Consider the following 13163-nt stretch of genomic DNA (forward strand, 5'->3'; position numbering starts at 1 on the left):
CTCAGTTCCAGAATCTTAAGACAAGTGGCAAGATCTGGATAAACAGGCCCTAAGACGATTAATGGCAAATATCGGAAGACGCTTACTGAAGAGTGGTAAGAAGAGAACTAGGAGAACAGAAGGAAAAGGAAATCCTAGTGCACTCTCATATTCAAAATCTGCTCTCTGGGGCAAATCTTAGTCTTCCAGCATTAAGAATGGCACATAAGTTAACGTCCCTCTGATGTTCTCTTTAACATGTCCATGATTATAGGCCCTTTTATTTATTTTTTGTTTTTCTTTTTGAGACAGGATCTCACTATGAAGCTCAGGCCAGCCTTGAACTCATTTTGTACCCCAGGCTGGTCTCAAACTTACAAGGTCTTCCTGCCTCATCCTCCCCAGTCCTGGGATTACAGGTGTGCGCCACCACACCCAGCTATCAGCCCTTTCAAGTACTTCCATCAAGAATTAAGATGTGTTATGTGTATGTACCAACTCCCCATAAGGAATGAAGTCATTACATACTACAAACACACTAACAGTTTATTTTATTATTGACTTATTTTTCTTTTTGCAGAACTGGGGATTGACCTCAGGCCCTTGCGTTTGCCAGGCAAGCGCTTATTCTACTGAGCTACCTCCCCAGCCCCTAATTTTTAATTTTTTTTAATTTTTTGTATTTATAACAGAGTGTACAGGGTCTCACTGAGTAGATGGGACTCATACTGATCCTCCTGTTTACAGCCTCCCAAGTGATGGGAAGGCAGGCACGTGCCACCACGCCCAGTCTCAAAAGCCATCTCGGCACACACTGGAGGCGGAGCTGGCATAGCAGGCCCAGGAACTGAACTCATGGTCTCTGTGTCTGCCTAAGCAGGCGCTTTAATTGGCTGAGCTATTTAGCTGGCCCTTAATACTAACACTTTAAAAAAATAAAAATTAAATATTTTTCTATCATGCTTAATTAAAAATTATTTCATAAGCGTTTCTCTTATAAATAAAAGAACAAAGAAGTAAGCAGCTCAATTATAGGTGTACACAAGGCCTTGAGTCAGAAATGAACACAAACTCGGCACAAAAATACGGACTTAGCACAGGTCTGAGTTAAGACTCTTGCACAACAGCTGACTGATATTCACAATCACGCCTCATCTCCCTGAGCCCAGATTCCTATGTGCAAAACAGAAATAAGTGCATCTGCTGTTGGCTGAGGATAAAATGAGAGTACCTGTGAATTCTAAGGATAGCCAAGAGCCACACAGACTGCAAGTAAAAAGCAGCTGAACAGGACATGTGAAAACTAAATGTGCAACCATTTTCAGCTCAGCTCCAATCAGCACTGGACAGAAAAACCTCGCTATAACAAAAAATTATTTATCTGTTTTCTTCCTGTGGTGTGGTACTAGAGATCAAACCCAGGGCCTCACACTTGGTAAGCCAACATCTCTCTCACTGAGCTATACCCTCTGCTCAGAATAATTTTAACAAAAAAAGGGACACAGATGGCAAGTTTCATTTTTTTTTTCTTCCCAGTGCTGGGGATTGAACTCAGGACCTTGTGCTTGCCAGGCAAGAGCTTATTCTACTGAGCTATCTCCCCAGCCCCTAGTTTCAGCTTAAACAACATCAAATAATGCTCAGAAAGATACTCACATTCTGCCAAACTTCCCATAAAAGGCATCCCTATTCCATCTTTGGAGTACCTGGAAGATTGAAGAGTATAAATTACAGATTGAAAAAACACTGCTCATAGTCAATGTATGTATAATTTTGGTGGACTAATTAGGATTAATTAGATGTAATGATGAACACAGTTTTAGTGGTTTTGAGTTACCTGGAGAAATGAATGTAATTAGCTAAAGCTGAACCAGCTTGTAACAGCAATGCAGTTGTCAGAACCTTTAAAATCATGTGCATGGGTCCTCCTTTCTTAATAGCCTGCCACAATGATTGGGCATAAATGCAAGCAATCACAAAGTACACTAGGACTAGGAGGAAAAAGAACTCATGTAACCCTGTGAAGAGAAGAGAGGGAGTTCGCTTCAGTAAAACAATGCCAGATTAGTGCTGGGCTGCTTTCAAATCTTCCTCTCAATATTTTTCTAGAACTTGTTTTTTTTTTTTTAATTGGAGTCATAGCATTCCCTTTTATAATTCAAAGGAGAGAGAGACATTCAACTAATTTTCTACTTTGGAGCAAAGTTGTAACTATAAGGAGGCAGATTAAGCTGAACTAAAAAGTCAATCTGTAAAAAAAAAAAAAAAACCCACAGTGAAGGAAGTCCAAGATTCACCACAGAATTAGTAAAAAATAGCCAAGGAAAACAATGACTTCAGCATGCAGTTATAACGTACATGTCTTACCCTCAAGGTGAATTTCCTTTGTAAGAAGTTTAGAAATTAATTTATTCACCCAATAATAGCTTATTACACCTCCCCAGTGCTTCTCCAAGTGTGATCCCTGGGTCAGCAGCCTCAGTGGAGAACTTCCAAGGTGCACATTCTGAGGACCCTCCTCAAAGCTACTGAATTTGCTACTGAGGATGAAGCCTGAAGGAGTCTCCTGAGAATCACAGCTGTCCAGGGTTCCACTACTCTTAAGTTTCATTTGGACAAAGCCTTAGAACACCTGTCACGCCCAGAGGCCTCTTCTGAGATAAGTTTCTGCAGCTCCTGCCAGAGAGGAGACCCTCTGGAGATAGCAGACTGCATGCCACAGCCGGATGCAACTGACACCAAATAAGTGGCCAGGAACCCAGGTGGCTAACGACATCATGCGATGCTCTAAGTTAGGCAAAGGATATTTCCTCCTAAGAATTCAAACTACAAAATACGGAAAGGAAGTCATTACAGAAGCTGAAGCTAAACCGAGCCGACGTTGAGCTGGGACAGAAGAGTCAGCGAGGCCAGGATGGTATCACAGCTGGCGAAATGATCAGTGAGTTAGCAGAAATTGTGAGCAAAAGCAGCTGGGTAGCTGGCAAAGGTAAGCACGAATGCACAGGTTTTATATTACAAATGGTGCCAGTTAGTATAGCAGCCTCTAGAGCCCGCTAGCAGCTCTTCTGCACAATCTTGAAGTAACCTCATATTTTTTTCTGTGTTAGATTCCTAAAAATTTTTATAGTAAGTGTAAAAACATTATATAAGCCTTTGAATTTCATGCTGTGGAGCTCAATGATTTATATTAATAGTCATCTCAGTATCCAGGAGATTGGTTCCAGGACCTGAACCTTTGGATGTTCAAGGCCCTTCTGGAAAAACAGCATGATATCTGCATACAACCTACGTCCCGCCACCCACCCACACACTGTCACTTATCTCCAACTGCTTCTCATACTTAATATAAATGCTATACAGACATAGCTATACTGTATGGCTTAGAAAATTTTGACAAGAAAAGCCTGTACATGCTCAACACAGTCACAGTTTTTTTTCAAATACATTTGACCCATCGTTGGCTGTATCGAGATGTGGAAACCGCACCAACTAGTGCCTCCTGCTCTGGGCTGCGCACACGGCCACCCCCGCTGTCCCTGCTGTCCCCACCGTCCCGCCATCCAGCCATCCAGGTTCGTGCATCCTACTGCAGCTCCGGCCCAGGCTGCGCACGCAGGGAGCCATCTCCACCACGGAGCCTATGGATGAATCATGGGAAGCGCCAGCACGCTCACTCCAGCCACGAACACTAAGCCCGCCGAAACCTCCCTTTAGGGTAAGTGCCAATTAATGTGCAGCAATGAGAATATATCCATAACGTGGAAAGCAAATTGGGAAAAGCCATCCAGAAGACACAAGTCATAGGAAAAACAGTCAATAAACAGTTCAACCTCAATCCTTTTCTTGGCGTATTCGGGGGCGGGGGGAGCAGGAAGAGGTTTCCCAGTCACTCTGACTCTCCTGCTCTACCTACCTAAACGATGGTAGCTCGCTTTTCTAGCAAGAAAAAATCAAATCAGAGAAGAGGCATACTCCTTACACAGATATGCACTGCAGATTTAGAAATAATGGGACCATAATTCTCAGGTTTACAAATGCTAACCATAGTATAACAGCTGTGGGTTGGTAAAATTCGGTATGCCATCTCGTTTTGGATCTTGGTTTTTATCTTTACTTCTTTGCATTAAAGAATTAAATCATTCTATTTAAAGCTTTATTTATTTATAATAATTTATAAAAATCACAGGATAAACTGTTAGACTCTGTTAAGTTAAAATGTGCCATGAAAATAAAATTCTCAATTTGCTGAGAAATTACAGTAAAGAAGGAGAGACTTAAAAATACATACATAGTATCAAAAAATGTTTTAGGATTATGCAGTAGTTAAAGTATGTCTCAGGAAAAGCTAACATAAAGAAAAATTTTTCAATAAAATAATACATTAAACTAAGACATCTTTCCATTTTTTCAGTAAATTTTAAATAAGTCTTCCTCATAAGTGATTTTTACAGGATACTTTAAGGGTAAAATGCTGGTTCTATACTCACAGATTATTTACTTTCAAACCACCTCTAGCAAGTGCCCTTACAGCTGGGGAGACAGCTAGGCGGTCTAAGTGCCTGCCTGGCAAGCACACGGACCCAGGTTCAACGCCCAGTAGCGTATGCTGTGTTGGCCCTGGAACCCTGGCTGCCGCATTGGCCACCGAAACCGGGCGTGGTGGTGCACACCTGTAATCCCAGCACTGGGGAGGCTGAGTCAGGAGGATCACTACGAGTTCAAGCTGCATGGTGAGACCCTGTACCAAATAAAGATTTTTTTTTAAAGTTCTTTTTTCCTTCTCTTCAGCTATCAATTTTACTTTGTTCTGCTACCAGCCTTTACAAGAAAGCAATAGGTGAAATAAAATTTCAATCTGCACAGTGAAATCTAACGTTAAAAGCTGTGGATGGATGCTGCATGTTAAGTCTTACTTTCAATACAAATACACTAAAGATGAAAGTAAACGCTTACATGAGCAGACCATGTGTGGTGACCATCTCAAACAAAATATGAAGCCAGGCAAACTTAAGGAAAAACCACAGGCAAGATCACGTAGGGGTAAAACTTAGTGGACAGCGTCAGCCACTTCCGCCTCAGCTAAAGGGACCAGGGAGAGAAGAGGGTGAAAAACGGGGGAAGAATCCACGGGTTAAGAGGCAGACAGCCCCGCTTACCCACCAGCTTGCTGGCCCAGAGTCCCAGCGTCCACCCACTCTCCTGGGTCCCAAGGCACTCAGCATTTGCAATACCTTGTGCACAGAGGTAAACCTAATCTCTGGATAGATTCGCCCACCCTGATCGTCCTTCTGACAGGTTACTTCTGTGACGGCGTGCAGCTAGGGTGTGTGACCCAGTCCCGACACACGAAATGTCATGAGGGGCACCTGGGAAAGATTTCCTTCCCTGCTCTCAAAAACATACAGAACATCATCATCACCGCCCAGGCGGAACGCCTGGAACTGCTGCAGCGAACTTTGAACTTAAGGGCGCTAAGGACAAAGCTCTGACTCAGAAGGTAGTAGGGGAGATGCTACTAATCTGCTCTGCAGAACTCTTGCAACTTACGGTTGACCAGAGTAATTCATTTCTTTACTGTCCTATCACCTGCATGAGGGTTTTCTGTCACTTTAAGCCCAAAACATCCCAATGCGTGACTAGCTGGAAGGCCCAACCTGTTACCTTTCAGACTGTTGAAGGCCGGAAAAACAAAAGCAGGAACTTATCTGCTGGAATCTGGAATCTTAAAAATGGCAAGACCACAAAAGCAGCAGGGCCTGTAATACTATTCAATGAAAACCAGTCCGGCTGCTTTGGGTCACGCCGCTCTCAGGTTTCTTCTTTCGGTTTCTAACAAGAGCACAAATACAGCTGGACAGGATTTTAATCTTTTTAAGCAACAGTTCCATTTTATGCTACCTTAGAGCATTACATTCACATTGAGTACTCCATCAAGTGTCATAAAATGTGCCTTATAGTTTGTTTTGTAAAATTAGACCTACTGCATAAAGATGGGAATTTAAAGTGCTGGTAAATATAAAATAGATTAATTGGTTTGAAAGAAAACAAATTATAAACTTTTTTATAGTTACATGTAACTTGAATTGTGGCAATGTGTAGCACGTTATTTGAATTCCAACTTCTCAGCTATATGGTAATTGTTCTTAGCAAAATGCATAGCAAATCAATTTTCCTTACTGAGGCAGTTAATTAGATATAATGAGCAAAAGTTTCTAAAATGAATCAATTGAAGATTATCCCCTGGAAACAAATTCCATACATGAGGGTACAGAATAGGCAGAATCCCTCCCAGTGCTTTACTTTAAAACCAACACATCACTAAAACAGTATGAAATACAGATTTCTAGATAAGTGGTTCTGTACACGGAAATCAACTTCACAGCTCTCAACAAAAGCCTGACTTCCGCTCCAAACCAAATTTATTTGAGACTCTATGGGTAGACACCTGGGTTTGCTTTTTTAATCTCTCTAGATATGTACACAGTAAAGGGTTATAAACAACTTATTATTCAATGTAGAATTATACACAAAGGCTTTTCACATTTTAATCAATACAATGATGTGACTTTAAGGAATTAAGTTAGCCTCAAAACAGGATTGGATACTTCTGGCAATTCTTAATAATCAAATTCTATAGGTTAGATCTGCCTAGAAAGTCACATTTATTCAATGAGTTGCTCCTTCCTTAAATTATCAATGTAACTTTCCCTGTTCTGGGATACTTAAAAAAAAAAACAAAAACACAAACCGTGCTTTTAGATAGGAGAGTAAGCACTGTGACAAAATCAGGAAAAATTAAGCTGGAAGAACAAAACTAAATGAGAACACATGGATGCTCACGAAAAGGTAGCTACATCCTGTAACCGAGGATGTTACAGAAAACACCAGAAGGTACCGGCAAGGTTCTAGACAGGTCACACTATAACTAGCTTCGAGTGGCCCTAGCATGGCCCACAGAGCAAAAGTGATCACTATCTGGGGTGGAGGTCAAAGCTCAAATGCCGTGTTGGGGATGAGACAGAAATGGGAGCCACGAGAAGGCAGCAAGAAAAGATCCAGAAGAGTCCCATAAACGTATGCAACAAATAAAACCTCTTGGGCGAAAGGCTGAGCACCTGGAAGGCAGGAGGGAAGAGGCAGACTTAGACTAGGAGATCAGGACTGGATGAGAGGCAGCAGGGTGACAGCGACTGCAGCAGAGTATTACTTCTTAGGGGACACAGACCAATTCTAAAAACAAGTGTCACAGTTCAAATGGAACCTAAAGAAATTTACCCCAGCCATCCATCAAATGCTATCAGCAGACCTGGCTTTCATCAGATAGAGTTCCAAAATATGGAAAATATCAACATCTATCATAAAGGTAAGAGAAACGCAGGCCTACATAGCTGCCTACAATCACGTAAGTGGCCCATGGCATCCCCAGGGAAAGCCAACCCTGAAGCTCAGCTGCGCTCCAAAATGACGTGACTTTGACTGTGTGGTTTCCTCCACAAAAAGAACTTCTAAAACTATTTAAACATGTTGGGCTTTCCATTTTCACTCTGTATGCATTTTTTAAACGAAGGAATACTTTTTAAAAAATCTTTGTTCCTGTGTACACGGCTTGTGATCTGCCACCACGCCTCATCTTCGACCTGCTCTTCTTGCAGTGGCAAACGCACGCTGACCTGAACAGCACTTCAGTGGAGTGAGGCCTTACTCTCTACCCCCACCCATCTCCTCTGCGCCAACGAGGTACAATGCAGCTCATTTCTCTCTAAGCAGACCGACTGTTTCAAGTCATGAAAGGAACTCGTCAACAGGTGCACCCCAAATTCTCTTCTCTGACTTGTCCTACAGGGAGCCTTACTCCACCTGTTAACGGACATCTCTGCCATTCTTTTTTACAGCATGTTTATCGTGATCACAAGAAGTCATTCGTTCTGCTGGAGCTAGGCCTCTCATTACAGTAGGGCAGAACATGGTCATCTAAAATTTTGGTAAGATGTCTTATGGGAATAAATCTAGTTCTGAAAAAATTATAGCCACTGATCATTGCATAGCGAGCATCCCCAAGGCAATGTTTGTATTTGTGCAAGCAACCCAGGGAAGGGACAGCCTTATGAGGTAGCTCAATTATTACCTTCAGTTCCTGACTAACTGAAGCAGATTGCTCAGTTTATTAACATATTTATTAAATTCATGCTATGGTATCACAAAAACAAGATTTCAACTGCATAGAAGAAACTAAAAACTACGTAATTCTTATCACCCAAGTGATGGAAACAAGCTGTTGATATTTTTATAGTTTTTTATTCTCTGTAGTTTTAAATATACTTGTAGTCATGCAATATAAAATTCAGTGTTCTGCTTTTTAAATAATATTACAGCTATCAAAATGCTCTAATAAGATTAACTGTTCCTTGATGGTTACACCTACAGGTTGCTTTTTCATTCCTGAAGTTCCAAACACAACATGAAGATATTTGTACATATGTGAGTTTTAAAAAATAATGATGCATTTCAATGCATATTCTTACCAGATTCTCTGGCACTAAAATGGTCCAATGGATTTCCTTCGGCATCTGGGTTTAGCAACACCATTTCAAATGGGATATCTTCCATGTGAGGTGGCTCCACGTCATCCTTACACGTATACTTATCTGCATAGAACACGTGCCATGTCTGTGGAGATGGGACCTGGGACACTGTCACATTATGTTCAGTCTGATTCACTGCCACTTTAAAGAGAAAGAAAAGAGTGCCTTTTAAAGTCATATTCAGAACTGTTTTTCTCGTTGTAGCTACATAACCAATTTGGAGTTAGAATTCTTTTTCTGTCTTTTTTTTTTTTTTTTTAACCTCAGAAATCCAAGCTCTGGTTTAGTACTGGAATAGGCATACAAACTAGAAAGGAATTAAATTCAAAATCACTATAAAAATACTATAAAACACTACCAATGAGCAGAATAACTTCACCTCACTTTTATTTTTAAAAGCTTTCAAAATTCCCAAATGCAACATGTAAGATTTATTTTACTGTGATACAATGTATGCAAAATGTATCATTTGAGCCATTTTTAAGAGAACTGTCTGTGGCAGGAAGCACAGTGCAATGAGCACAGCGACGACGCTGTGTAAATGCTGTTAACGCTGTGTAAATGCTGTTAACGTAAAATAGAGTATTCAAGGAGAATCAGTACAAGTCCGATCCACATAGTGAGACCCTGCACACCCTGTACCAGATACATAAAAATAAATAAGAGTATTCAACTAAAAAAACCCAAAAAAACTACAGTATATCTAAAAATTATGCCAGACCAATAGTTTACAAGATTTTCTAAAATATTTTTCTAACAGGCTAATTCTCCAAAAACATAAAAAGCAGGGAATGTACGACTTACACTGAGGGGACCATACACAGTTGTGTCACCCATGGGAAGGACAGAGTTACGCACGCTGCTATCACAAGAACTGCTCTGGAACCCTAGTGTCAGCACTTACCTGCTCTGTGACCTGGGGCAAGCTACAAGCATCGATGTTCACGACAGCAAAGGACTCACGTGACCTGAGCTAAGTTACGTGTGTCCCCTCGCATGGTGTCTGGAACAGGGTAATTGCTAAGTAAATATTCTCTTTCTCCTTCCTTTAAGACAAACTGATTATAGCGAAGAATGTAGTTTCTCTGAAATACTTGAAGGCTTTAATAAGAAATTAATATATGAACAATAATTGGTTCAAGAATAAGGCTGCTGCAATGGGAGCCTTGCAGTTACATCAGCGGAACTGCTGCGTTATAGAAAGGATCTGTGAAGCTGCTGTCTTAATGCTTACACTTTTAGATTAGACAATCTAAAAATTGACAGTTTATTTTCAACAACATATTTTTGATGTTGCATTTTAAATCACATGGATCACATCAAACAAAAAAGTATGCTTACAAAGTGATACTGGCCTTTAGCTTTTGTTTTGTTGTCTTTTTCAATAAGCCTGGGAAGCAAGTCTCTTGACAAAACTGTGTGTTCATTGTTTTTGAAACAAAAGACAACAGTACAGCCTGTGTAGTCTATGCAGGTGTAATTAGTACCTCAGATACTAACAAACCTGAATTGCAAAGAGTGGTGTTGAATAGGTAATTGCCCAATTATATCATGAAAGGAAAGGAATACTATTAACCAAGATACAGAATAAAAAACTGCTATCTTTAAATGATATTTATTTGAGATGCATCAAATATACAAGAGGAATTATATGCATAAGATGTAAAAAGACAGTATCAAAATGTTTTATCTACAGTATTACACTTAGCGCCTGTGGTTCTTAAGCTGTCAACCCGACTGGCTGGGGAGCTGCCCAGAGGCTTGCTTAGTAAGGCACCTTTCTAATTGTGTCCGGCGGGTCACTGAGGTGTGACCTTGACTCGACACCCAGTCCTGGCCCTGTCCTCTGGCTCTGCTCCTTAGCGCTTGTTCTTGGATTCCGTTAATTAGGCAGCTCTACTTTGCCAGTCCCTTCTGTCACATTTCTACCTGGGAGCTCACCAACCAACCAGGCTAGGGATTTACTAATAAACTGGCAGGGGGCAGAGAGGTCAAAGGGGGCAGTGTTACAAGATTACTGTTTCTCACCTGTGTACAGGCTAGATGGTGTTGCCGGTTCCTGAAGCAGGCAACACTGAAAGAGGAGAGGGTTACAATAGTGGACACAAGGAATTCAGTTTGGAACCAAAGCTTGTAAACTTTTATATTAAATATATAAGATAATTAGATGAGCAAATTGGCACAGAAAGAAGAGTGAACCTTTGTACAAATTTCCCTGATTAAGATTTGAGGTTCAGAGCTAAGGTAAGTAACTTTACACAACTATCTCTCTGGTACCTAATCTAATCTCTCAGACCACTTTAGCATACTACCACTCTCATCCTACAAATCTAGGTAACAGCCACAAAGGATGACAAGGACTGGGAACTTCTAATTTTAGTCCCTATCTGGGTGGCTTTTTTGAGGGAACCAGACAGTGCTAATTCACCTCAATGTTTGGAAACTGAAGTGTTTCACCTGAGTAGGCTAAAAGAGCCCACCACGCTCCTTTATGCAGGTAAGATGAGTGGGGAAAGGAGTTGCTCTATTTTTCTCACAGATGCATCCAATTCCTCCTGTCTCTTACAATGAGTTAACACAACTTGAGGTAATATGGCTAGAGTAACATAGGTACTTCATTTCTAAACTACAAAAGCTTCGTAAGGCTTTCACTCAGAACAGCCAATACCCAGCGGTGGCACACCTATGGCACACATGTCACAGCAGGCTGTTTGTGTCATTGATAGCTCTGAAAGGTTCACCACCACTGCCCTAATGCACACGATAGTGTTGATGAGAATGGATGGAGGAGATACAAGCCATTAGATTAGGATAAAGCAGAGCCTCTCCAGAGGCAAACTCAGAGGTTTACAAATGATGTGAACACACCAACAAATGTGTCACCAAACAACAGAGCCTCATATTCTACAGGCATGTTATACAACAGTACTGGCCTAAATTATGCAGTTAACTGAGGCAATGCATGTTCAATGTGTAGCTCTGTGCTGACAGATAAATACACTAAACAAACGTTACTCTCTCCACGCAGCTATGTGGTTAACGTACCTGTTGTACGAACGTGCATTATGCAAACTGTAACACGTCTGAATGAAGGAAAAAATTCCTTTACAAATTGTCTGGATAAATACTCTGACAAAGGAGGAAAAAGTATTCTATCTTTTGAACAAGGAAAAAGTTTCCTTAAAATTCAGCTTAAAATGTAATTGACAAAACATGATAAAAATGTACCACAAAATGCAATATACAGTCATAAACCATGACAGTAGGTATAACGCAGTTACAGATATAATAATGGTCAAAAGAGAAAAAGAGAATATACTCACTTGTCAACTGAGCTCTGGATAATTTTTCACTACAACTATAATCATGATTATTTTCCTGCAGCTTTAGCCACTCCTGGGCTTGGAACAGGTAAAGTTTGGCTTCTTTTCCCACAGCGACTGCTATGTTGTTGATTCTGACACACAGAAGAGCATGGTCACCTTGACATTAAAACAAAAACTGTCAACTGGTTTGGTCTCACATGGCCCTAAGAAGGTAGGACAGCTCAACACCTACTGATCATACTGGTATTTAAAAAACACAATTTTGTTAAATCTCATGTAACAAGGTCAATCACAACAGAATGAATGCTGTATTCAGATGCAAGACAGTACTCAAATTACCGTGTAGCACATCCTTATAAGTCAGCTGTCAACTGCTAACATTCCATTGACTCATAGAAACACCTGGGGTCTCTGGACAAGCACTGTAATAGAATTTTTTCTTATTTTACTACCACTCTACACATTTTTTACACTTTTTTCATTAACTACAGAGATTTGTTGCCAGAGTTTTTTAATAACATGACTATAAATATTCAATTATGCTTTTGATATTAAAACATATCTCATAGCAAGAAAGATCAAATGTTTTGGGGGAATATGCCTTTTACACCTGAAACAAAATGTTCATAACTTTTACTAAAAAACTCTCCTAGCAATGTATGTTAGGTTATTAACCACGGAATAGTGTAGGCACCTCAAATTTCACTCGGGCAGCACTTTTGTTTAGATACTGATTATAATGAACCAGGCAGATGTCATTCCAACCTTAGTTGACTCTTGCACTGAATAAATTTGATAAAATTATCTTTTTATATTTCCTATTATAAAAATCAAATAAAATATGCAACTTTTGGTCACCCTGTATTTAAGTAAGTGGACTTGTATGTGGTTAATATAGCATCAACTCGGTTGTACACATCAACTACAGGTAAGACTCAGAATAGACTGCTTAGGCAGACGCAGGGGCCAGCCCTGCACCCAGGGGCACTGAGATGGTGATTGAGACTGGGTGTGGTGGCACACACCTGTAATCCCAGAGCTCGGGAGGCTGAAAAACAGAAGAACCACTGCAAGTCCGATCTGTGTAGTGAGACCCTATAGATCCTGACCTCAATGTCTTAAAAAAAAAAAAAAAAAAAAAGACTTGGAATAGAAACAGAAAATGCAGTTGCCTCTAGGGCAAGGGACTCTGGGAGTGGAGGGGTGAAACAAGGGACTCCTTTTCATTTTGAAGCTCTTATACCCTGTTTTTTTTTTTTTTTTTAAACTTTTA

The 13163-nt window shown here is 40.4% G+C and overlaps 1 protein-coding gene across 1 annotated transcript in view; it reads right to left on the reverse strand.

Moving 5' to 3' along the window:
- The window catches only part of Gpr180 (G protein-coupled receptor 180), a 23554-nt gene extending 11510 nt beyond the window's left edge, over nt 1-12044 (reverse strand). The window contains exons 1-4 of the mRNA XM_004626254.2: nt 11888-12044; nt 8505-8705; nt 1817-1997; nt 1636-1685 (exon numbers count right to left, since the gene is read on the reverse strand). Coding sequence (XP_004626311.1) covers nt 1636-1685; nt 1817-1997; nt 8505-8705; nt 11888 — 433 coding nt within the window. The 5' untranslated portion in view covers nt 11889-12044. The remainder of the gene's footprint in view (nt 1-1635; nt 1686-1816; nt 1998-8504; nt 8706-11887) is intronic.
- Between the last annotated feature and the right edge of the window lie 1119 nt (nt 12045-13163).

The sequence above is a fragment of the Octodon degus genome, unplaced genomic scaffold (genome assembly GCF_000260255.1).
Source record: "Octodon degus isolate 3935 unplaced genomic scaffold, OctDeg1.0 scaffold00013, whole genome shotgun sequence".
NCBI classification, from domain to species: domain Eukaryota; kingdom Metazoa; phylum Chordata; class Mammalia; order Rodentia; family Octodontidae; genus Octodon; species Octodon degus.